The sequence below is a fragment of the Poecilia mexicana genome, unplaced genomic scaffold (assembly GCF_051168715.1).
Source record: "Poecilia mexicana isolate PSO_F unplaced genomic scaffold, ASM5116871v1 scaffold_12, whole genome shotgun sequence".
NCBI classification, from domain to species: Eukaryota; Metazoa; Chordata; class Actinopteri; order Cyprinodontiformes; family Poeciliidae; genus Poecilia; species Poecilia mexicana.
In genome coordinates this window covers 3,369,608-3,396,693 of record NW_028263381.1, presented here as the reverse complement: position 1 = coordinate 3,396,693, position 27,086 = coordinate 3,369,608, and the positions used below count along the sequence as shown (strand labels likewise).

The following is a 27,086-nucleotide window of genomic DNA, read 5'->3' as shown; positions in this document are numbered from 1 at the left end:
TTCCTTGGCAGGTGAAGGTATTTGGATTAAACAGAAGTGCAAATAATTGATATTCTGTCAGAGGCTGTGGTGAGAGGCAGTGAGGGAGATGCCGTCGACACAGGTTGAGAGATGAAAATGATGATTTTAATGATAATAATCCACAACAGTTCCAAACCAGGCAGCACAGTAGAGCGGAAGGATAAAGCTCACAAACTGGTATCACTGGCAAACGAGGAACATTAGAGACCTGGACAAGACAGACTGGTACTAATGTAAGACAAGGACTAGTTGTGGGTTTAGATAGCATTTCACTGGAGATGTTTTCCTGTAACATATAATTACCCAGTAATAATTGTACATTTCCTGTCAACTTAACATCTTTTAATACAAAATCACGGTGGACCGCCTCGGCGCCTTGACCACCTGGTTTAGCAAGTTTTCTGGGGGAAACACTGAGTAAGGTTTGCTTACGAACAAAACCACTGAAACAAAGACCATACCAAACCAGACACTGAAAAATAAGTTAAAGACAAAACAGGAAGTGTAAAAAGTACAATTTAGAGAAACCAATTAACCTGGTCTGTTTCTGAACTGTAGGAAGAAGTCGGAGAACCCAGAGAGAACCCACGCATGCAGCAACAGTTCTACCAACTACACCATTGTGCAGCTCCTGCAAAGAATTAATTTTCATAAAATCAAGGAAATTATGAACAACCTTGACCATCCTCTTCATCAGTCTGTCATCAAAAAACGGTTTCTTTAGTTAGAGGCTTCTTCAGTGTTGCTGTAATACAGACTGCTACAGGAGGCAGGTCTTTCCTGGCCATACCCATCACCATCTACAATAACTCTTTGAAGAAAATTGTTTTATATGAATTAACTGAATTGAATTTAGCCATGTTTACTCATTCCCTCTTTTTCCCCCAGGTCTCCAATTGCCACACTATTCATCCCCCCCCTCCTCCCCCCCACTTGGACTGAACATATTGTGTGAAGCTTTATGATAAAGCACTATCCAAGTACGGGTCATTTACCATTTACAAACACACACACAGGTGTTTCTCGGGTGCTGCCTCTTGCAGCACCTGAGAAAAGTTTAAAAACTGACACAAAAGAAAGAAAAATTAAGTCTGTTTAAAATGATCAATCTGGTGAAAAACAAACAGAACTTGTGACCTTAAAGTGCTTACGCAAGCTTGGTGTTGTGTACGTGCCATGCTCTGCATGAACGTGTCCACACTGCAGACTCAGAGGATAACAGTCTGCAGTAGAGTTGTGACATACTAAATTTTCTGTCTCTCCAAAATATTTGATTCATAAAAATAAAACACAGGAGCTTTTACACACAAATGGGGACCATTTGGTTTGTAGTTTGGAGTGTTTGGATCTTCTTGAGTCAGGTAAGAATGTTTCTTTCTTCACACTCTCAGCAAACTCCTTTGATTTTAACACTTCCCCATATCTTGTTTTTTTTTTTGTTTTTAAAGTTTCTTTGTTTCATTTTGTCTTTTATTAGTAGCTGACAGATAAAAGTATTAATGGTGAATATTAAATTGAAAGGAAACGTGTGAAATGCACAAAACAATATTATTTATTGTTGTTTTGTTATTGAAAAATGTTACATTTCCAAAAATATATGAAACCTAACTATTGGGACATCACAGCTCAGACAGTTTCTCTACACCTGGGTCTCAAACTGCATTCCTCCAGGCCGGTTTCCTGCACCTCTGCTTCAGCACAACTGGCTCAAATATTAACTCATTAGCAGAGCTGAATGCTAGTGAGGCAGTTTGACCATTTAATTGAATATACATATACATATATATACATATATATATGGCCTTCGTGACTCCTCTGTGGGTTATGAGTTACTGTTCTAATTTAGCTGCAATGCAGAATATAAATTAGCTGTTAATATAAATGTATCTCTTCTCTTCTAGACTGCAGCTGCAGAGGAATCACCATGTCAGCCTGGATTTGAGTCAGAGATATTAATATTAAAAGTGAGCAACAAAGCCCTGAAGCAAGGCACAAGACTCGGCAAAGGTTTGGGCATTGAGTAAAATCTGGAAAAGCTGAACTGCCTGACATGGAGGGAAGGAGGGGATATTAAAACTTAAGCTTTATGTTCTTTTGTTAAAAATAAAAAGCAAATAGAAGAAGACCTCTTTTATTATGACTTCAGTAAAGATCTCATGGCTTCTTTCTGTCTCAGATCATTTTGGGCCTCATCTACAAAGATCCCATATTGTTAAATTGTGTGAGCAAAAAAATGTATGTGCATACAGTCTACAGATATTATGACTTCAATTAATTGCATGTGAAAAAGTGTCCGCCCTCTTTAAATGAGGTTTCATGCTCCCCCTCCTTCTCTCTCATATACATTGCAAAGTTTATATTAGTTACATTGTTCATTGGCTGTTTATGTTGCCGTCTGAGATTATCATCCGTGACATTAGCGAGTAGTTTATCATTTACTTTACTAACAATAAAACCAATCAGGTTGAATAATTTTGTAATTATTTTACTTCCAATGAACTGTGGTTGCTGCCATGTTAAACTGGGAAAATATTTCTCTCTTGGGCAGCATTATGTGACGCATTCATTGTTAAACAGTAATTTCATGTTTGAAACTAATATGGAAGTTTTCACAGTGTTGAAGAACAAATATTAATTCAACATTTAAGTTGCTTTTGAATATTAAACAAGTACTTTTTCACTTTGAGTTTCAGCAAGAATTTAATATGTTTGTTTTAATTTAACAAGTTATGATGGATGTATTTATTTATTTATTTCCAGTTGTCTTCACTGACTGCACGGGCCGCACACAGTTTCTCTTCAGCACAGATGACAGCCATTTTGTTGTAGAGCCTGATGGAATAATAACTGTGAGTAACGATGAGAACATGAATGAATTACATTTCTCTGAAAATTGTTTACAGGTTATTTCTGCCCTTCTCTCTGAGATGTTAGCAGCTGTTCCATGAATTTTCTCTATACCTGCTCATCAACGGGGGCTTGGACCATCTCCAGAGTTAAAGGCTAATGACCTTTGTTATCCTGGTCCAGGTAAATAGACAGGCTGTCCTTCATGAGGGGAACCAGAACTTCTCGGTCCATGTGTGGGATTCACAAGGTCAGAAAATGACTCTTCCTGTCAGGTTGCTGTATCAGGATCATCACTATATGAACAACCATCTGGATGCTGAATCTCATCATGAGGCTCATAAACTCAACACCCAGCTTCATGATCAGCTGGACTCTGATAGGAATCAGCAGGTAAGTTAAGACCTGATATTAAGTGGGACGTAAAGAAAGTTGTTCTAGGAAATAAACACACACACACTCACACACATACCGGATGTAGCAAAGCACGTAAAATAAACTTCCTGCTTGAAGATTTAGTTGTTACTCAACACTCAGCTGGCAATGAGAGAAGTATTTAGCTCAAATAAAGTGATACATTCAGATGATTAGGACAGCACCATACTGTCTCCTTCATTTCTATGTGTGTGTTATCTTTTAGAAAAAAAAGTAGTCACTATAATACTTAGATCGACTGATTCTCCTCTAAGTTACATTTATTGCAGGTGCATCCAGACTGATCTGTGAAAAAGAACATTTTGTTTTCATGATGTCTCGGTTCTGGTCATTAGGAAACCTAAAAGCTTTTTTTTTTTTTTTTTTTTTTTACATCATATGAACACTTTGAATGTAATAAACTTGAATATTAATCAAACAAACCCACTATATAGTGGACTAAAAAGCATCCTGGTAACCTGTTTGTCATCATAGTATCAGGATTATGAGATTATTTTGATTCTCATCTTCTGAGGCCCATTGCAGCCAGATTCCACCCAGGCTGCATCGTTCATCAGACCTTCACAGGTTCAGTCATTTACAGACAGAATATTTGTTTCCTTAGGATCCAGCTGATCCTCAGATCCCCGTCCTGGATTTCATCAAATCCAGTCCAGGGCTGAAGAGGAGGAAGAGAAATTGGGTTATCCCTCCCATGAATATTGCTGAAAATTATAGAGGACCTTTTCCTGAGTTTATTGTTCAGGTAATAGGAACAAAAATATCCTACAGTTTTTGATGCCAGAAAAATGTCATCCAGTGTATTTTCCTCTTTATTTATATCATGTGTTTGTAACGTGTATTTACATCGGCCACAAACTTTCTACATTTCTTGTTGTGTTTAGGAAAACTGAATTCTGGCTCAAAATGGAAAAAATATATTTGTTTCTGGCCTGCATGTCTCTTATACCTATAATAACATAGAATAAATGCTTTAACTAAAACATCTCTTAGTCTTAATCAAAAGACATTTGTTACCCACAACAATTTTCTCTTCACTGAATTGTTTTTGCTGATTGTTGTCTCTATTCAACCCTGATCTATGTTGTCCAGATCCGCTCTGATGGAGATAAGACGAAGAAGATCTTATACAGCATCACTGGTCCTGGAGCAGATCAGCCTCCTGTTGGTCTTTTCATCATGGACAGAGACACTGGTTATCTGTATGTCACACAGGGACTGGACAGAGAGAAACAGGACAAGTACAGGGTCAGTGTTTTCTCTACTATCCGTAAGGTGCCTCATTCACACCAGTCCTGTTTCGCTGCTTTAATATAACTAAAAGGTCCAGTTGGTTTGGGGAAGTGTGAATGTGTAATCAAACTCTGATGGAGACCAAAACAGAGAAATCTAGAGCCCAAAAACCTCAGACTCATTTCTGATGAAGTGAACTCTGGTACAGTTTGAATGCATATGTGAATGCCAAGCAGACCGGAGACCTCTCAAAAAGCAGGAAGTAGAGTGTAGTGCAGAGCATTCTGGGTAAACACAACTAAAATAGTTGAAACTAGTAAAAGTTAGTTTCATTAAATCATGAAACAGTTTCATTATTTGATTCATGTCTAGTGTTAGAGGGTCTTTTGCCAAAAACAAAAGAGAAATCCCCCAACTGTGAAGAAGGAAGTTGAGCTCAGCTTCTTCTTCTGAGGTTTTTATTTTGCTTCCTTCAATGGTTCTTGGTGCAGCGCCACCACAGGTAAGGAGGTAAATAGATATTTTGAATGCTTAAGTTTGTTTGACAGTGTCATGTGAAAAAGAACCACAGCAGCTGAAAACGTAACAAATGTTGCAACTTTGGTCTGGAGTCAAACTGAGTCTACTGGACTATCAGGTGTGATTGTCAGGACTCTGGGTTCTTGGGTCGAGTTTTGTCTATTTCTGTGATTTTCTGTTTGTCATCAAGTTTTATCAGTTTTGTTCTAATTCACTTTAGTTCAGGCTTTCATGGTGATCCTAGTTTCATTATTTGATGTTATTTTGGTTAGATCTGTCTTATTTTCCTATTTGTCGGTCCCTTGTTGTGTTTTAGTCGTGTTTATTTCTTAGTTATTTCGTTACTCTAGATCCAGTTGTTTTTTAGTGTCTGCTTTTCAGGTTTCTTCACTGTTACTATTATTTCCTGCTCTCCTTTGTCCTCCTGTGTATCTTCCCGGCTTCCTGTGCCACGTTCTCTCTCCTCTCAGCCTGGTTCCTGCTCCAATCCCTCACACCTGCAAACTATTAGCTCATCAGCTCAGATCTTTGGCTCTCAGCCTCTCCAGTATTTAAGCCTCTCATTCTCCCCCATAATTTGCCGGATCCTCAGTTCTACTCTTTTCAGTCAGTTGTGCCTCCCTGTATTTTCCTCGTGTTTTTTTGGACTTCTTTTTTTGTTGTTTCCCTGGTTCATGTATTTTTGTATTTCTTCATCCTTTTTTCATTAAATCACCAAACTCAGCTGCTGCCTCCACCTCTCTGCATTTGGGCCCAACACTTTACCAACATCATGACAGTGATAACAGCCTTAAACTTGATGCTTTTCTGTCCAATTGATTTTGTTACATCTGTGATATAACATGTTAATCTTTAAATCCTCAGACGATTGCACTGATTTGATCAGAACATTAACATTTCTTCACTTGACTCTAAAAAGCATTCAGTAACTCAGTCTGTTACAGAATACTTAATTGTAATTATTGAAGACTATTAATATTAAGTAACTTTTAATGCCTGCACAAAAAACTACACAGTAAAAATAAAATGAGTTTTCATCAATATGAAATGAAAATAGGAACACAATATAATTGTTCTGGTGATGAAAATTTGCATCATTTTACAGCTTACAGCCCATGCTGTTACAGCAGGATCCACTACAAGTGCAGATGAGCCTATGGATATCATAATCAATGTCATTGACCAGAATGACAACAAACCTGTTTTCAACCAGTCTACCTATAAGGGAGAAGTTCCAGAGGCCTCAGAAAAAGGTAAAGTCACACAAATTAATAATGTCTTACTTTACATATGTAGATATGGGTGCAAAAGTGTAATCATTTTAAAAGTCACAAATATTTGCAACTTTTATCATTTGCGACATGAACTAGCTGCATGCTGAGGAGAAAACTGAGGCTGAATTACATCCTCAGCCTGCAGTTAAGTTCATCGTCTTTGTTTTGCTGATGAACTCATTGTGACTCAGTCACAAGGAGACCATTTCAGATGCATCCGTAAGAGTTTTTTGTTGTTGTTGTTGTTTATGTTGTTTGTCCACATGGATCCGGCTTTTTGAGAGACCAGAGGTGATCTTTTCTGAACAAGGGTCCCAGAGTGGAAACATTTCAAAACTTCAGTTTCATGTTTCAGTTTATACATGTAAGATGTTTTTTTTTTTTTAAACTATGACTGCTGTAGCTCTCTTTGGATCCTACATTCACCTCACTTTTATAAATAACATGGTGACGTTCAGTTCTTTTTTTGTTGTTCTGTGACAGTGTTAGAGCGCCACCAATTGACTGGGCATACCCTCTACGGTGTTTTCAGTGGTGCTACACATTTTTTCTAAATGTTTTATTTTTATTTTTTACAAATATTCACACTCTGATGGTGGCAAACAACTAGATAGTTGGCAGAACCCTGTGGCTGTCAGACATAGGTTCTGGTTCTGCTCTGCATACTCAGAACCAAACATGGAGAGGCAGCATTCAGCTTCTATGCACCACAAATCTGGAACAAACGTCCAGAAAACTGCAAAACAGCTGAAACACTGAGTTCCTTCATATCAGGGGTGTCAAACTCCAGTCCTCAAGGACCGCTGTCCTGCAACTTTTAGATGTGCCTCTGCTGCACCACACCTGAATAGGATAATTAGGTCATTAGCAGGACTATGGAGAACTGATCTACACATGGAGGAGGTAATGAAGCCATTTCATTCCAGTGTTTTGTACGTGTGGCACATCTAAAAACGATAGGACAGGAGGTCTTGAGGACTGGAGTTTGAGAACTGTGCTTTAAATCAAGGACAAGATAAATATTCATTAAATGTTTAAGTTTAGTCTAACTTTTCTTTGCTTTCTTAAATTACACCACTGCAATTTATTTTTATTTAAACCATGTGAAGCTCTTTGAATTGTCTTGTAGCTGAATTGTGATATAAATCTAATCCTGCCTCACCCATCAAACTCAGCGACAATTCAAATACAAATTAAAAATCTCCCACAGATTGCAGAGTCTCAGTTATCGACATAGAAAGGTCACTGTGATGACTTTTAGTGATTTGTCGAGATGTAGAAAAACCTTTGACCTGAATGACCTGTCTAAAGGAACCTGGAATCATCAGCTGGACATGAAGAGGTTCTCAGTTCAGCTCAGCCTCTCTGTTGATAAACTGATGTCTCTGCTCTCACTGACCTGCTTCATGTTTCCTCTTGATTAGGTTCTGAGGTGATTCAGGTTGTGGCCACAGATGCTGATGAGCCAAATACTGATAACTCTGATATCCGGTACCGTATAATGAGTCAGAGGCCACAGCAGCCCAGTCCCAACATGTTTACCATCAACCCAAGAACTGGAGTCATCAGAGTTAATGAAACTGGACTGGAAAGAGAGGTGATGATTCCAACAATAGTTAATCAATGAATCAGTCGACTTTATTTCTTTAGCACATTTCAAAGACTGTTAGGGTCAAAGTGTCTCACTAAATCCTCATGGTCAGATTTCCTGTTTATAACATGTAGCTTTACATTTTGGCCAGAATTCAGCCTTCATGTATTCTTGAAGGTCGAATTATAACTATAGAGCCTGAGAATAACTTAAATATTATTATTAATTATTTATTAATAACTTAATTTACTAAATAAGTTTGAGGCAAGTTTTATAAAACTCAGTTCAGATTATTTTTCCAACATATGATGCAGTGATCAGGAATCGATCCATCAGTGTAAAGTTTTACACTGCAGTTAACAATTTGTAGCCATCAGTAGACAAAGTTGGTGATTCAAGTTCATGTTTGTTGCAACAGAAAATCCCTCAGTATGAACTGCAAGTACAAGCAGCTGACATGAAGGGAGAAGGTTTGACTGCACTTACCAGAGTGATCATCAACGTGACTGACGGCAACGATAACGCTCCGGTCTTTACTGAACCTTCTGTAAGTAGAACACATGACTGCTTTTATTAATCTGCCCCTCTTTTAGTAGCTGGTGGTCAGATTCTACAGTCTGATAGTAATTACTTAGAATGTTTTATTCAGTTTTGTTCATCCCAGTTGATTTGTGCAGCAGCTGGTCAGTAAAGCAGTAGATCACTCTGAATGCTATTAGTGAGTCCATGAAATATAAAACAAATCATAAACTGATGATGGATGATTCAGTAATAACCATGTGGAACTTTTTCTTATGTGTACATCTTCTGTCTCAGTATTCGGCCAAAGTTGAAGAGAATAAAGTCGACGCTCTGGTTGTTAAGATGGAGGTGACAGACAGTGATGATCCTCATACTGCAGCCTGGAATGCAAAGTTCAGCATTATTGATGGAGATCCAGGAAATCTGTTTACTGTGAAAACAGGAACAAACAAACAAGAAGGAATCATCACTACTGCTAAGGTAGGAGGAACAGCAGGTTCTTACTACTAGAGCATAAATGTTAAATATGATTCTTTATTACACTGTTTCAAATAAAGGGACATTTTCTAAACCTGGTATAGGTAAGTGATTGTACTGTTAATGTCTGATCAGTTGATCTATGATCTTTCTTCCATTAAACCAGGGTCTGGACTTTGAGAGGACCAGTAAGCACACTCTACTGGTTACAGTGGAGAATGAGGCTCCTTTTGCTCCTTCTGTTTCATTGGTCACTTCCACTGCTACAGTCGTGGTGACTGTGTTGGATGTCGATGAACCTCCCATCTTTGAATCAGAACAGAAGCTTGTGTCTAAAAGTGAGGCCCTTGCTGTGAGCAGCTCTGTGGTGCAGTACACAGCTTCTGATCCAGACACTGCAGCCAAACAGAAAGTCATGTAAGGAACCTGAAAATCCTCCAACCTGAAGAGACACAGCATACACCTTTAAATTAGATTTCATTTGTGTTGTACATCTGAACCAATCTTGTTTTCCAGTGGTAATTAATCAGGCAGGAAATGTTACTATAGCAACACTGATAGATGGATGTTTTTTTTTCTGATCATACTGCTTATAAAGTCTTGCTTTGTCTTGTCATTTAAATCAATTTTTGTCCTTGATGTTGTAGTGGCAAAATTTAAGGTTACTATGATTTTTAACCGAATCTATGCATAGCAGCATTATGATTCTTGTGTGATGCATGAGCTCATAAAAAATACTTCTGAACAAGTTTAGTTTCTCTGGCCTTAACATTACAATAAAGTCATTGAATTGTTTCTTGATCTCTCATGACTCCTAGTGAAAGAAGACGTGTGTTTGCTGTCTGTTCTGTAATCATGTAGATGATCAAACTGCGATCAGAATGAACCTCTCTCTATAAAAGTGGAAGCTGTGTTCTGCTCCAGGCTCTTTCTCCTGACTGCGCTCAGTGAGCAGAGACTTTAAACGCTGTAAAGCCTTCAAATAAATACTGATTAAGAATATATTCTTTCTCTGGTCCTTGAAACAGGTTTCCCTCACTCTTTGTTAAAGGAAAATTTCCATAACAATGTCCAGGTATAAAATAATCAGTGACCCAGCCGGCTGGCTTGGCATTAATAAGGAGACTGGTGAGATAACAGTGAGAAACCAGATGGACAGAGAATCCAGCTTTGTGAAGGAGGACAAATACACAGCCCTGATTGGTGCATATGATGATGGTGGGTGTGAGGGTTAACTGTCTTAATGGTTTTGGGGGAACTCTTTGTAAATCATGGTTTAAGTTAAAAGGAATTTAATTTAATGATTTGAGCTAAATTTCAATTCAGTTCAAATTCAAAAATTAGATGGATGTTGGAGTTGGGGATATGACCCTGCAGCCATGTCTCAGTAAAACACATTACACTGTATTACCTACACCCTTGCTGAGTCCTTGTCGGGGCTTGTGGCTGTGTGGGTAGAGTAGTCGCCTTGTAATCGGAAGGCTGTAGGTTCGATTCCAGCTTCCTCCTGCCACGTGTTGATGTGGCCAAGGCACATGATCTCATGTTGTCCATAACAAGGGATGATAGAGATGTTTGAATGTCTCTGCTCTGAATTCTCTGGGATTTCTTGCTTCAGCTATGGTATTATTTCAGCTGTTAGTCACCCATTAATCTCCCTGTTGTCAACCACCTTATTACTATGGGTGCACATCATAAAAAAAAAAGTATAAAAACATTCTGCCAAAAATCAGTTCAACTACACAGCACCCAAAACAAAGATGGAACAGTTTCCTAAAAAAAAAAAAAAAGCTATTTCCCCCCAAAAGGCAGGATTGAAAGTTTGAAAAGGAAACAAATCTCAATGGAAGTACAAAGCTACAATTCTAGGATTTATTCAAAATTCAATTCACACTGATCTGTGAAAAGCCATAAAATAGCAGGAGTCCAGGCCAGTGGAGGAGAAACTCTGCTTCCACTTTGTTTAGATAAAGGTGACAACTAGTGTTTGATTTTGAAAACAAATTGCAGGGAGCTTCTAACTTTTAAGAGGGTCCGAGACAGCTCCTGGTTGGTTGAGCAAAGATACGCTTTATTTGAATATGTTAAAGAGAAGAATACGCCTTTACTACAAAAGTTTGTACACAGGACAGTGTTGTGTTCAAGACCACTTAACCCGAGACCAAGACAAGACCAAGACCAGAGTGTATCGAGACCGAGACAAGACCAAGACTTTTGGGGTCCGAGACCAAGTCAAGACCAAGACCGAGGGGAGTCGAGACCGAGTCAAGACCAAGACCAGCGGCCCGTGCTACATGACACAATAAAATGTAAAATATGATCGAAATTGCTTCTCAAAATAATCTGAAAGATCCATATTACCATAAAACACCTAGATATTAAATACTTAATACATTTTACCAATATTAAATATTCCATTTCTGTGCTAAAAAGTGTGATGGTCTCGTGCCATCCCTAAAAACATAACGCCCTGGGCATTTGCCCATATTGCTCATATAAGAAACCACCACTGTCTGCACCATTAAACATAGCAAATGAGGCAACGCCCTGATGGTAAATAATGCTCAACTACGAACACGGACCAAGTAGCAACAAGCAAGAAGTGACCAAACAGAAGGCGCTCATCGTGACTGCTTTCACTCTCTATCCCAGTACATGAAGCCAGGCAGTCTGACGCCATGGCAGACATTACAGCTGCCACTTTGAACAAAAACAATCAAAGAGCAGTGTGCATGCTCTGCATGCTCTTTCGTTCTTGTGTTTTAGTTATTTGTTAATTTAAATATTAACGTACATAATAAAATAAAATAATGATGCAGTGTACACAGAGCATTACAAGAACAAAGAACGGGTGTTCTGTCAGGTCAGATCGTCATACGCTTAGCACGAACTCACGGTGTTCTGTCAGATCAGCATACGTTGTCAGATAGTCGTACGCTTAGCTCAGATTTGCATACGCTGTCATTACCATATGATTTTATTTAATCAGTAACATAGGATCATGACGTAGATCATCATACACTTGGTTATTAACAGTTGTATGGCATCCAGCTGCAGCCAGACCTGCTTTAAACACACTTTGAAACCACGACAACGCATGTATATCCATCTAGTTATCATATTATGTCATATTATAAACAATTTAATGACTTAGTTTCGTCATAACTTGTTGCATATACTGACAACTCCACTGACGGTCGGACTTCTTAATGCGCATGCGCTGGCATGGTACTCACTGCATGTATGCTATTCTGACAGCGTATGGCTATCTGATAGAACACCGGCTATATCTGTCAGACTCGTCATTACCATAAGATTTCATTTAATCAACAACATAGAATCATGACGTAGATTGTCATACATTTTGTTATTAACAGTTGTATGGCATCCTCACTTAGCGGTTAAGTGAGTTTTACACGGTCGTGTGTTGTAGTTGACTCCAGCTGCAGCCAGGCCTGCTTTAAATACACTTTGAAACCATGACAACACATGTATATCTATATAGTTATCATTGAAAACAATTTAATGACTTATGTTCATCATAACTTGCTGCGTATGGTGAACTGACAACTCCTCTGACGGTCGGATTTCTTAATGCTTAATGCATGTATGCTAACCTGACAGCGTATGGCTATCTGATAGAACAACGGCTCTCAGTGAGTGACACTCCAGTCCTATCTAATAAGTAAAGAGCCGTGGAGAAGAATCGACTGTTTCTGAATGTCACATCACTATATTGCAGACTTTTGGACATAGCGTTGTCCCATATATGCGACAAGTCAGTCTACACCTCCGCACAATAATTCAGCGCAGTGAGTGATAACATTTGTCATCACAATGTGTCTCTGTACAGCTAGCTTTGCTAACATCACGTTAACGGAGCTTACCTTCTTTGAGCTACTTTTCTAAGTGACGAAAAAAGTTAGACGTTGTCTCCACCGTCTGTGAAAGCGAAGCGCTGCTGAGTTAGCTGTGGCCATCGGATTTCTTACTATTTATGCAGCGCTATTATATTACTGACGATTAGACAAACATTTTCTGCCGCTGAGAGGAAACCACTGTGCATGTCCTGGAGCGCTGCGCGCGATTGAAAGGTGGGGAGGGGAGGGGGAGGGAGAGTAAAAGGTGAGGAGGGGAGGGGGGAGTAACAGAAACACTTAGTTGCTTGGATTTTAATTGGTGCGTTTTGCATCCACTGAAAACAAAAATGTTAACAAATAAAGTGGACAGAATGCTGTACGTTTAGTGATATTTTCACAGTTGCGGTCTTGACTGGTCTTGAAATAAAATGCCGAGTCCTCAGAGCCTGAGACCGAGACAAGACCGAGACCAAATGCGGTCGAGTCCGAGACCATCAAAAAATGGTCTTAAGACCGGTCTTAAGACCAAGACCAACTTCGAGTACCACAACACTGACACAGGAGTAACAAATCAGATTTGCTCTTGCAATTCTCCAAAGACGTCTTTGCTTTTCTTTCTCTTTCTTTCTTTCTTCTTCTTTTCTATTTGTCTCAGGTAAATGAATGGTTTTAGTGTGTTTGAAATGTCTGTGTTGTTGATGTGATTTTAAACTTTTAAATGTTAGAATAAACTCTGAAAATGTGGAGCGTTGACCGTCATCTCTGTGTGGCTTTTGTTTCCACGCATGGAATCATTCAATCCGGGAGCACAAGAGAATATAATGAGCCAGAAGTTGATGATTTTATTCTCTTAACACTATACATTTTATTAAAATATGCTGACCAATTTGTATTCTCCTCACTTTATCATTAGAGGTTTCCATTTTAAGTTGTTTGGAATAAGTACAACACAATCATAATTATTTTCTAGTATGGATTTAAAGTGTTTTGACGAATTCATTAACATAACATTATGTGTTATTTTATTTGTTCAATTTCCAGAATAATAAAAAAAAGAAAAAGAATAGTCACAGAAGAAATTGTTCCAGAGGTGGAGGAGCTACGGAGTGAAGGGGAAGCCTATGGTGACGATGTCTCTTCAGATGACAGTTTCTGGGCTACAGTTTGTTATGGACTTAAAATTCCTAACAACTCAAACATTCGCTATAGTCTGCAGAAGGCATATATTACATGCAAGGTTGGATTGGTTAATTTTTGTAAAACTACATTTTTTGTTTTATTTTGTGGAGCCTTCTTCAAACTAAATATTACAATTCTTGTAAAAACAAAATGCACAAGATTTGACTCAACACTTCTACCACCTACAGCCTGAGACTTTATCCACTCCACAGGAGGAAACGGAATGAGAGAACAACAACTACCTAGTAAGTCTCTGTCCACCCCACCCACCTTTTTAATTCTCTTGATTGGCCTAAGATCTAGGTAATTAGATGCATTTGATTATTTTTTTTGTTTTGTTTGTTTAATTAGGTCATCTGATGTGATGCATGGGAGATTAACTTTCAATAACAACACATTGGAAAAAAAGGAACTCGACTACTTGTCAACGTAAACATTTACCTATTTTAATGACATATGCAGACTTGGTCATATCCAGATCCATTTAGCTCTAAGGAAGTGCTTCTATCTATTCTGAACCAAGACTATGTTTTTCTTTGAATTATAAGAAATGTTCTCGACATCATCATTTTTAATAGAGCTTATAACTGTAAATACGTAAAGTTCAAAAAATTGAATTGAGGAAAGAGTAGCAAACATTTTTCAAATTTGAATAGATTTTAATGCTCATCCTTAATATATATTTTTTCTTCTGTTAGGAGATACTTGGTGAATCATTTGAGGCTGCATTTGTAAAGATGAACGTACCAAGCTCGTCAAGTTTTTTTTGGGTTGAACAAAACGAATGGACCAAAGTGCAGAATAAAAGAAAAAGAAAAACATTCAAAGGATTGCACTGGACAAACATCATTAGCAAAGGAATTAGGTCCATACACCCGTACTGTTCTTTTGTGTTTAAAAGGGACATACTGAAGGTGTTGGGCTCTACAAAACCTGGTCCACAGTTTCGTTGCACAGGTCACTGTAGATTTGACGACTGCCGTGTAAAAGCGAATGTTGAAATAGCGAACGACAAGGACTTGAAGGCAACTGTGAACTTCGAAGGGGGCCAGACCGTGCAACGCAGACTGTCAGGAGACCAGTATGTGCTGATTTTAGAGAAGCCATGGCAAAAAAACTAGAAAACACGCTTCCTCAAACAATGCACCTGAATCTCCTAATCAAAATAGAAAACAAAACAATAACGATAGGCGCCAGAGATGAGGCTTCAACTAAAGATGTCCTGAAAAATATTTCATTTGAGGCGAGAAAGAAATGTGGACTACGCAACAATGAAATGATCAGTCTTCAGAAAACAGTAAAGCAGAAAAAAAGACATGATGAGGACGTTCTCCAGAAGATGACGATACACCCCAAAGGGGTTTTGTTGTGGTCTGGTCAACTAAGAGCATCAAAATTTTCCAAGAGCGGAGCTGTGAGGACATAATATATCTTGACGCTACAGGCAGCATTCTTAAAAAGCAAAAAGGTTGTCCACCATATTACATATACGAATTAGTTGTGCGCAACCCAAAATGCTTCCCCTCTACCCTGTGGCAACGTGTGACCACGTCACATATTTCTTAGAAGCATTCCATACTGACGTTTACCGGCACTGTGGTAGCAAAGGTTTACGTCCCCAACTCATGATCATGTGTGATGGTTCCATTGTTTTGATGCAGGCTATATGCCTAACATTTGCAAGAAAACACTTACATGAAAGCATAAATCAATACTTCAGCATTGCTGCAGGAAAAGCAACCACAGGACTTAAAAGCTCCACTGCTGCATCGTTGCCTGAGCCATGTCATGAAAAATGCCAAGAATGTGTTTTCACTCCACCTACATTAGTGAACCGGAACGTGACATCAGGTGACCCTAACCCCTAACCCTAACCCCTTTTGAGAAGATCGACGAAGTGGCCAGGTTCAGTTCGAGCTGGCGTTAGAGGAGCTTTTCTATGGGCGTCCTCTGTCTCCTTCACATTTCTGAGTGTCAGCCTGGGGACCAACACCGTTAACCCGTAGATTCTCACTCACACCAGAGGGTATATCAGGTTGGCCCCTCACTCAGCCCTAGTCGAGTGAGGTGGATTGATGTAATAAAGCAATCCACATTTGTAATGCTTAAAGAACTCATCACAATAAGTGAGGATAATGAATATGCTACATGTAGCATTATTTAATATACTGCTAAAGGATGTTACATATACACAGGATACTAAAACATGTCCTAAACCTCACTGAGTGTCCCTCCTTCACTAAGAAGTCATAGCACACAGTTACTTTGTTTAATTAACATTACAGTACATGTACTTCTGCAATTAAATTAGGAAATCAAGGGAAAAAACTACTTTGCCAAGCATTACCACGACGTGGTTGACAGAGCTGCCCTGGATATTTGGTGACATTTTGTGAACCAAATGTCTACTTCTGCAAAGGCTTGATGAAACATGTCACAAAGTACCTGCTGCCATACGCCGGTCTCTGGACAGGGATAATGCTTGGTTTGTAATAAAGCAATCCACATTTGTAATGCCTAAAGCGTTTGATACTACTTCTGCTAAATATTCTTTGCATACTGCTTGATTTAAGGTGACCTTGGGCATCATGGAAATAGTCAGCCATATGAGGATTACTCAAAAAAATACAGCTGTTACGACCGGCGTCGTAAGGTTAATTACACTAACAATGAGTGTGGATCCTTCATGTTGTGACCTGACCCCCCCTAGACGGGTCGTAACAACAGCTTTCTTAAAAGCCGTAAGAGACAGGTATTACAATATTTGAAATGACTAATTTTAATAGTGCTTCAGGTATAAAGCTTTTGTAATCTTTACATGTTTATTGTAAGTCACTTTCAGAACATCACTATCGACAACAGAACACAGGGCATAATGGAGGAAAGCCAGTGGGACCTGAAACATATCCGTTTCACTTCAGGAAGGATGAACAAATTGGATGACATTGTTGTTTGCTACCAGCACCCACACAGCACTTTTGAAAGAGTACAAGGACTCGAAAAAACAACTCCAAGAAAAGGTAATTCACTTAAAAATTAGCTTTTTTTGTCAATGCACAAGCAGCATACCTAAAAACATCTGTATGATGCATAATGTTACTTTTAATTTTAGGATATATCTTACCCCCAAGCCTAATTCTGCCTTTATGAGGGGTGACACTTCAGATGATACTGCCCTTTAATTATTGCAAAAGTGATGTTACAGTTTCCACGGAAGGAATCTATGATAAATATGTTCCTCGTGTTAAGAAACCTATAAGTACTGGTCTATATTATTCCAATATGGTTATGGGTTGTAACAGATGTCCCATTACAAAGACTGTATTTTATTAATATATTTAAAATAATGATTTATACATTAAAAACCTAATTACATTTGAACCTGTATGTGCATTTATTTCAAGTGAGAAAAGAGCAGTGGAAAGTTGAGGAAGAAGGGAAGATATGCATCAGCTATATGCAAGTCTTTCCCCTATCAAAAAGTAACAAAGAAGGTGTGATTGACCTAAACAAACATGTAAAAAAAAAGTCTGTTATGTAATTCCTCAGATAAGCCATTGCCTCAAATGTAAAAACTGTGCATATATACATTTGTGCTGGAATGTTGAATTAGTAATATTGCAATATTGGTTTTGTGTACTTAATCTGCACAAGACCATATTACAATTAAAATTGTGTTACATGTGTTCCACATTGTTACATGGTCTCTTGGCGTGTTTAGCAGCTGTATATATAACTCCCTCCAGGCAGAAAACGGACACAAGGCGTTCTTCGATAGTGTAAGAGCGGAAATACTATCTAAGGAGTTGTTTGGCGGAAAAATGACACTGGCGCCTCGGCGAAGACTTTGGCTTCGCACCAGGTCAACCTGACCAAATTCTTTCCTTCCATTTGCGTGCAAAGCGCAAATGGAGCCAGAATTTACTGGAAAGGATGTCTGTTTGTGCAAGATAAAATCAACAATTTGAGATAAATTGTTCTATTCAGCAATTCTGAAATGGAGCAGATGTTGAGTTCGTGAGGTCCAAAATATTTTAAAGGTCGTCCAATACACACTCAGTATAAAGCGTGCCAGAATCTTTCTGCAAAACAACAGTTGCACGCCATTGGTTGAAACTTTCCAACACACACTGATGAAGATGGAAAAGTATAAAACAGGTCGAGATTAAGACTTCGAGGAGATTTTTTGTGACAAGACGATGATGATGAAGATTTTGTATTGAACTGAAGAAACTGTAAAGAGGAAGCCGTGGAAGTGTAATAAATCTCCAGCTCGTCTATGGCCTAGCAGCAAGAACTACGTCTCTGTGCGTTATTTCTTTTACTTAGATATTTAAGAGTATAGCCACCTTTCTAATCCTCAATAAAAGTGGTGACCCCGACGTTTGAATGAACAATTGAACAACCAGGAGAAGGAAGGTGACTCGCTTCAGCCTGACTGCGGACGGGAGCCGTCTGGGCCCAATCACAGGAAAGAGGTAAGCTTTTATCTCTTTTACTTGTTAAAAACAGAACGGTTTCCTGTCTGCTGGCGGTCTGAAGTGCTAAAAAGAGTGATTAAGTTCTTTCTGCTTACCATAGGCGAGTAATTTCTTTGCGCAAAGAACGAGCTGCCAAAAATCTGAGACTCATAGGTATCTCATACATTCTGGAAACATGCAGCTTGGAAAATAAGCACTTTTTCAGTCTGGTCTCACCCGTTTTGGTGACGGTAACAAGGAATTTTCTTCCATTATAAGTTACCATATATCAGCCAATCTGGTGTAGTTCTTCTGAGCAGGCACTTTCATTGAGCTGACTAATAAATAATATATCACGATTTGTTAAATTTGGCAGGAGGCCAAGAAGCTTAACTTTAACATTAAACCAGCTGAGCCACGAAGAGAGATTGGGATCTCTGTGAAAAGCGCTATAAAAACAAAGAATAAGAATAAGAAGAGGCCAGGAGAGGACAGTTCTTCTTTTCTCTGTGAGACCACCGAATGTCTCCATGAGAGAGACAGCGGAGTTTCCTTAGCGGAGGGAACGTGTTTTTCTCCGAGGAGTGACCACGACATATCCCATCCACGAAGAGAGCAAAAAGCTCGTCTGGTGGGAGAAACCAAAGTCCTCCATGAGATGATGTGTGGCCTGAAATAGAGTTGAAAATGAGTAAAAAGTGAATAAAGAAGTTCAAGTGAAGAAAATAGAGTTTTACAGATTACTTTGTGAGTTAAACTGCAGTAATTGTTCTTTCATTTCTTTGAGTTTTTGGTGAGGAGTTTAAGTGTTTCTGTCAGCCTTGGCTAAAATAACTGAAGTCCTAATATAATTAATTGTGTGCACACATTAAAATTGGACAGCGGCTAAACAGCCAACTAAATTTATATATTTATAATAAATATATTAATAAATATAATTACACTAACTAGAATCCCCGGGGAGGAGAAGGAGTAAGGAAAGAATAAGGAGTAGAAATGCAAATGGAATGATTGTTGCTGAGATGAATGCTGAATAATTGGGAATGTATGTTGTCTATTGTGTAAGTATTTGATTGGCATGCCTGTATATATTGTAAAAATCTGAAATGTGCATGTTTTTGGCTTTTTGGCTTATTAAATAACTGACTGCTTTCAAAGTAATGTTGAGCATTAGAAGCCGCCGTGCTCTGTATTAAAGTTGAAATTTGGTCTTCATTTTGACTGCAATTGTTAACGCTGTTGTAACGTCTAATTTTATGCTGTGCAATATAGATAGGAAATATCCATATCTCGCTGCTATATTTCAGAAAAGTTGGGAGAAAGAAAAGAGTTTCTTGGCTGAATTCCCAGAAACACACACACGAACTTTCCCTCCCACCCCTTCTCTCCCTATCCCTTGACCTCCCTTCCTCACTCTCTTTCCTCCCTCACCCTTTCTCTCTTGCCCTGCCCCTATTCTGCCCCTATTCTGCCTCTCTCTCCCTCTCTCTCTCTCTCTCTCTCTCTCTCTCTCTCTTTCTCTCTCTCTCTCTCTCTCCACAACACGTCATTCGGTCCCGGATCTGTCGTGAACTGAGACCATTCTTTGGTTAACACCCATTTGTAGTCCATAGTATTTAAGACGGCCCACTTCCTATTACGCAAAGTTGGCCCCCACCTTTGCTCATTTCGGACTGAAGCAGACTGAAGTTTAGTTTTTCCTTTTTTCTCTCCTCTGCTTACAACGGTGAACAGGTCCAAGCCTAAAACCTTGCGTTGACTCACATAATACAGACTTTTATCCAAATAATCATTGTTTCTGTGACACTGAACTATGTTAAACATTTTTCAAATGTATATTTTACTGTAAATAGAGTTGAATAACTGTAAAAAACTTGGTTAACAGTTACACTTATTGAAGAATACTTAACACATGTAACAATATATAGCAACTATAAGCAATAATACTACAAGGAAAAAATATTATAAGAATAACTAACTAAAAATCAACTTATTTTTTACTAAATTGGAAAAATTAAAAAGTTAAAGGACAACAAAACTGCAAAAGACAGAATTCTAACAGACAACTGCTAAATAAGCAAGATGAGCAACATACCTATTGTCATTATTGGTTCAAAAAACCCAGAATATGCTTCTCAAATTCCAAAAATTTCTAAGAAGTGGCAAAAGAGAACGCAAGGACTTCCATGCCCATGGCCAGAAAATGGGAGCTTTGACTTATCTCTTTGTGAACAGATGGAAACTCGGATTGCAGACTACAAAGCAAAAAACAAAGGAAAGAAAAGACAAGCCAAAAGAGAACTAGAATTAAACATTTTACAACTATTCAAGGAAGAAGGTGAAAAATACCGGAAAAACTTAAAGCAGCAGGTAATTGAGCTAAAAAATAATTATGAAAAACCAGACGATGATCAAATGAACCCTGCTGGGTTGTATCCAGCCCTGACAGGAGTTCTGAATATCACAGGTGATTTTGGATACAGGAATGATGATCAAATTAGGGACATTAAACAAGGTAAAAACAATGAGATGGAAACTCAATTAGACAGACCCTCTACAGGGCACACACCACGATCAACAGTGGTTCAAACACCAGCTCCACCCAGAGGTGCACCACAGACGAGCACAAGTGCTACAGACAGTAGCACAAATAATAAGCACTCAAAAAGCATGGAACTACCAACGTCATATGCAAATGCAGATGGCTATAAGCCAGCTGGCAGATATGACACATCATTACCGCCAATCAAACCCAGAAGTCAAACCTCTGGTGCCGGATGTTCCACAACACGGACAGTTGGAAATATTAAAATTCTTGACTGCTACGCTGGAAGTAATAATAATAAATTTTTTGATGGCTACGCGGGTCATCTGAAAAGACGCAGAAGCGGAGATGCTTATTGGTTAAAGTTAGGCCCAGAAGTCTTTAATATAGAACGTAAAGCAAACCAAACACAGATACAGGAAATAGAGGAAGAAATTGATGAAGGCCTTGTACGATTAGCTGAAACAGAGTCAAGATGTGATAATGGTGAAGACGGAGCAATGGCTGGTCCAAGTACAAGCACTCCGGTCAAAGAACAAAAAGCCCCAAACCAAAAAGAATACGATTTGAGATCCAGACCTGACATACGCAAACCTGATCGTTATGACCCCTCAAAACAATTACCAATCATATTAAAAGGAGATATTGCTCAATATTTGCCATTTGCCTCGATGGATCTGGTAGGGTTAGTCTCGCGGTTGCCGGACATTCATAATGGTGCAGGAAGATGGATAAGAGCACTAGAAGAAGAGACAGTTGGCAAAATCCTGGCACTTGGAGACATCAAAGCCATTCTAGCAAAAGTTGTTGGAATTCCCACCATGCAGAACATTTTGAAGGATCATCCCTGGATGCTACAAGAAAGAGCAGACGGGATTGAACTAAATGCATGCCGGACAATGATCTGGGCAGCCTTGAGGGCAGAATTTCCAAACAAAGTGGACCCTAAGAACATGAAAGCGGAACCAATTGGTGACTCGGAGAATCCAGCATCCTACGTCGCCAGGCAGTTGAGAAGGTGGAACGAAATAATGGAGTTTGATGTTGACGAGTACCCAATGATTGCAGGTGTGTTTCGAAAGTCATTGGTGGATGTAATGCCTGAGCCAGTGCGCACCAAACTTGAAGAGGTGGTGGCTCTGATGTCTATGCCACACAAAGAATTTCGTGATCATGTGGTACACACAATAGAAAAATACCGAAAAGATGAACAAAAACGCACTGACCAAGACAAAAACATCCAAAGGAAATTGGCTCAATTACAGCTTGGAGAACTTCAAGGAAAAAACAAGACTAAGACCCAAGCTGCAGTGGTAAGGGGGGACCAGCATCCCGCCCCAAATGTAGCCAACCTTCCTAATTCTGTGAATTCAGCGCCACAGATGTATACTCCAACTTCGCAAATGACTCAGCCTTCTCAACCAGTGGTGAATATTTATTCACAACCATGGAACTCACGTCCATTTGTGCCTCGAGGAAGGCAGCAAAGAAGCCCTTCATGGCCTAACAGGGGACGAGGCGGTCCGCCCAGAACACCCGGAGCATGCTGGACATGTGGTTGTTTTGGACATCGTGCTGACCAGTGCCGAAATGGTGACAACTCTTTCCAAAGACGGCCGCGTGGCAGAGCCAGACCAGGTCCACCGACAGCCCCATACAATCACCAAGCAGTTCCATACAATCAACAGGGAACTCCATACGATCCTCAAGGAGTCCCATACGATCCACCAGTTCAACAAAATTCATCAGCTCAATACAATCCACCAAATTTTGGATACTAGGGATGCCCAGAGGACCCTAGGGGAGAGAGTCAGTACCCAATTCTAACTACAGGTGCTGACGATGAACCAATATTGAAAATTCAAATTGAAAACAGAGAAACTCCAATGTTGGTCGATACAGGAGCAGCTTACACTTGTGTAAGTCCAAACTATGCAACGCATCTCCCCATGTCTGATAAATTTGTATCAACAATAGGGTTCTCGGGAACAAGACAATTAATCCAAATGACAGCTCCTGTTCGACTTACAACAGATGACAATGAAATAAAAATACCAATTTTGGTATCTGATCAAACCCCAATAAACCTGTTGGGAAGAGACGCTCTATGCAAATTAAAAATAAAAATCTGGTGTTCTCCTCAAGGTGTGTATGTTGAAAAAGAAGGTGTGGATCTTCAAATGTTCATGCAACAACATGAAGCCAAAGTTTATTGGCTTGGAGACATTAATAACTCTATTGAAGAGGTAATTTCCAAATGGGGACAGTACATTCAAATTCAAATTCCAGAAGCTAAGAAACCATTTCTAGACTATCATTGCACAATGTACTATGACATTTCAAAAAGTACAGAGTTTGAAGAACAATGGGACAAGGAAACACAAGGTGAAGCGGTGAACCTTGAGTCCCAATATATCATTGTTGGGAGACAAGGAGCAGCGCTAAATGTAGAAATTAATGATTTCATTTCACAATGGTACAACGTTGCAGAATCTGTACCCCACATAACCTTGTTTGTAAATAAAAACTTTCATGCCAAAGATCTTGGACCAATGATGAAAATTGCAACACAGATTAAATGGGAACAGACAGAAAGCCCATTAATTTTCCAATCAGAAGATGCAACAATGATTAAAATAATAAGTGAAACTACTATGACAGCAAAACCACAGGTGGTAACAGTACCGATTAATGACACAAAACAAACAGAAGAAAAAGATGAGTCAGTTGAAAACCCATTAATGCAGGACATGTTAAAGCTAGTTCCTGAATCAGTATGGTCAAAACATGAAACAGATGTGGGATTAGTGAAATCAGCTAACCCATTTAAAGTTGAACTGAAACCAAATGCTAAACTTCCATTTCGTCCTCAATATCCATTAAAACCAGAAGCAGAAGAAGGAATCAGCAAAACCATTGAAGGATTGTTAACAGCAGGAGTGTTGGTGGAAATTGAAAGTCCATGCAATACGCCAATTTTTCCAGTTCTGAAAGCAGATAAGTCAAAGTATCGCCTGGTACATGACCTTCGCACAATAAACGATGTAGTAGAAGACAGATCATCGGCAGAAATGCCCAACCCACACACACTTTTAACCGCAATCCCTGCTGAAGCAAAATTTTTCACAGTAATTGATCTTTGTTCAGCATTTTTCACCATTCCCTTAGCGGAACAATCTCAATACCTGTTCGCATTTACCTACAGAGGTAAGAAGTACAGCTACACCCGATTACCCCAAGGTTTCAAACACAGCCCTCATTTGTTCAATCAAGCACTCAGACAGGACTTAGAAGGATTGGAAATAAATAGCACATTGCTACAATTTGTTGATGACATTCTAATTGCGTCACCTACATTGGATGATTGCCATCAGGATTCGATAAAAGTCCTTGAAAGACTGGCTGAAGGAGGTTACAAAGCCTCCAATGACAAATTACGGTATTGTCAGACACAGGTAGAATACCTGGGTAGACAACTCTCAGAAGGGAGCATTGGCATATCACCTTCTCAACTAGAGGGTGTCAGCAAAGCTCCATGTCCACGGTTGGAGAAATGATGACATTTCTCGGTATGACAGGTTTCAATGCTGATTGGATAGAAAGTTATGCAGAAAAAACAGCACCACTCAGAGAACTCATGAAAGAACCAGGTCATCAAAACCAAAAGAATCTGATAAATTGGACTTTAGAAGCAAAAGTAGCATTTGAATCTCTAAAATGTGAAATGCAGAGTGCACCTGCACTAGCAGTTCCAAACTATGACAAACCATTCTACCTATATGTTGCGAACAAAAAAGACATGTATGTCACAGCAGCTTTGATGCAAGAAACATGTACAGGTCGAAGAAAACAACCAATTGCTTATTACAGCACAAAGTTGGACAATGTAGCACAAGGCTGGCCACCATGTTATCAGGGGCTAGCAGCAGTCTACCATGCTTATGAAAAAGCTTCAACCATAACAATGGGTTATCCAGTTACAATATTAACTCACCACAAAATCGCAGAGTTAATAAATCTAGGAAAGTTTGTCGTAACACAAGCAAGAAGTTTGCAGTATATGCTACTTCTGACATACCCTGACATAACTATTCAAAGATGTATCACCAACAATCCAGCAAATGTGATTCCTTTGGATTGTGACGGAGAACCACATGAGTGTGTAGCAGAAACAATGAAATACACAAGACTCAGACCTGATTTGGAATCCACTCCATTGCCTGACGCAGAAGTCACATACTTTGTTGACGGGTCATGTTTCAGAGACCACCTAGGAAACCACGCAGGTTTTGCAGTGGTACAACAAATAGGTGAAAATTTTGTAACCATCAAAGCTGAAAGATGTGACCAACCATGTTCTGCACAACTTGCGGAACTTAAAGCATTAACTGAAGCCTGTAAAATGGCTAGGTCAAAAGTCGCAAATGTGTTCACTGATTCAGCATATGCCCACGGCGTATGCTTTTTATTTGCCGCAATTTGGAAACAAAGAGGTTTCAAAAGAGCAGACGGAACCCCAGTGCAGCACGAAGCACAACTGAAAGAATTAATTGCTGCCATGATGCTTCCTTCGAAGCTGGCAGTGATCAAGTGTCAAGCACATCGCAAAGGCAATGACATCGTTGTGAGAGGTAACAACATGGCTGATGAATCAGCAAAAATGGCGTCCAGGAGCCAAATGGCTATCTTGGCACCTGTGATAGCTTTAGAACCAGCTGTAACACCGGAAGATGTCATTTTGATGCAACAACAAGCAAGTAACAGTGAACGTGATCTTTGGGCACGAAGAGGTGCTACGATGAGTGAAAATGGCTTATGGAGGTCACACCAAGGCCTACTAATAGCACCAGTAGCATTATTAACATTATTGGTCTCAGAAGCCCATGGCTTAGACCACTGTGCCCGAGGAAAAGTCATGGACAAATTGAAAAAACAAGGTTTCTGGTCTCCATACATGCAAGACATGGTGGATGAAATTCTAAGCCAGTGTGAAATATGTGCCGAAAACAATGCTCGGAAAGGCATAAAGCCAGGTATTGGACACATTCCAGTTCCAGACGGACCTTTCAAACACCTGGTGATAGATTATGTAGACATGCTCAAACCAGTTCAAGGTAAAAGGTACATGTTGGTGATAATTGATCGTTTCAGTCGATGGGTCGAAGCAGTACCATCAAAAACCTTAGGAGCAGACACAGTTATCAAATTTTTGACAAGAGAAGTAATTCCAAGATTTGGAATTCCATCTGAAATCAGTTCAGACAATGGTTCGGCTTTTGTACAAAAAGTTGTTAAAGGCATTTTGCAAAAGCTACAGATCAAACAACGTTTTGGCGCAGTCTACCACCCTCAGAGCCAGGGAATGGTGGAACGCATCAACGCCACGTTGAAAGCAAAGCTTCGGAAAATTTGTGCATCAACTAAACTAAACTGGGTAGATGCTTTGCCACTAGCATTAATGAGCTATCGCATGCAAATGCACAGAAGCACGCATTTAACACCGCATGAAATGCTGACTGGCAGACCTATGCCTGTGCCGCAATGGAGGTTACCTTTCAAGGGACCTCCCCTTGAGCAATTGCAAACTGAGTTGAAAGACTATGTTGAACAACTAACTGCTATCCATAGAGCTATCTATTTGCAGGAAAAATCCAGAAGTCCAGAGTCGACGGTGTGGGAACCACCGGTGAAACCTGGAGATTTGGTGTACATCAAGGTGTACAGACGGAGATGGCATGAGGCCCGATGGGAAGGACCTTATGAAGTCAAGAGAGCAACCCCAACGGCTGTCCAAGTAGAAGGAAGTACCACTTGGCATCATTTGACTCATTGCACTAAAGTTCAAAATAAAGACAAAATGAGACTTGAGTTTCACAAAGAAAATGAGCAGAAGCCTCACAGCGATGAGACTGATACTGATAACTGTCCAACTGTGGATATTGACAGAAGTGGTGAACCAAGCAGCAGTGACGGCAAAGACGAACTTACACAATCTGCAGCCGACACTATGGACCAAACCAACCACGACGAACCACAGTGACAGAGAATGGACTCAAAGACAGCCTCCAGGGGGGACAAACGGTGATTCAACGATGACTGTTCACAACACAAGATCCATCCCCA

General features: G+C 39.5%; 1 protein-coding gene, 1 long non-coding RNA gene and 1 pseudogene across 2 annotated transcripts; all 3 read left to right on the top strand.

Moving 5' to 3' along the window:
* Positions 1-1,194: 1,194 nt before the first annotated feature.
* Positions 1,195-9,921, top strand: LOC106913042 (cadherin-1-like). Its single transcript, XM_088010752.1, has 11 exons — positions 1,195-1,382; positions 1,923-2,028; positions 2,782-2,870; positions 3,052-3,261; positions 3,908-4,048; positions 4,396-4,551; positions 6,161-6,308; positions 7,754-7,926; positions 8,339-8,467; positions 8,737-8,922; positions 9,086-9,921. The coding sequence occupies exons 1-11, from the start codon at positions 1,332-1,334 to the stop codon at positions 9,338-9,340; spliced, it is 1,644 nt and encodes a 547-aa protein (XP_087866878.1). The 5' UTR covers positions 1,195-1,331; the 3' UTR covers positions 9,341-9,921.
* Positions 9,922-14,896: 4,975 nt separating this feature from the next.
* On the top strand, positions 14,897-15,788 carry LOC148155946 (uncharacterized; annotated as a pseudogene).
* Positions 15,789-17,737: 1,949 nt separating this feature from the next.
* On the top strand, positions 17,738-26,821 carry LOC148155945 (uncharacterized). The gene is made up of 2 exons (XR_015764818.1): positions 17,738-18,436; positions 26,608-26,821. It is a non-coding gene; the product is annotated as an uncharacterized LOC148155945 (long non-coding RNA).
* Positions 26,822-27,086: the final 265 nt, after the last annotated feature.

What these genes read in the sequence shown, in the direction of transcription:
- LOC106913042 (XM_088010752.1), top strand. Translation starts at nt 1,332, where the DNA reads ATGGGGACCATTTGGTTTGTAGTTTGGAGTGTTTGGATCTTCTTGAGT. An exon ending in AGGCACAAGACTCGGCAAAG is followed by an intron (nt 2,029 to 2,781) that starts GTTTGGGCATTG and finishes ATTTATTTCCAG; the next exon opens with TTGTCTTCACTGACTGCACG. An exon ending in AGCCTGATGGAATAATAACT is followed by an intron (nt 2,871 to 3,051) that starts GTGAGTAACGAT and finishes ATCCTGGTCCAG; the next exon opens with GTAAATAGACAGGCTGTCCT.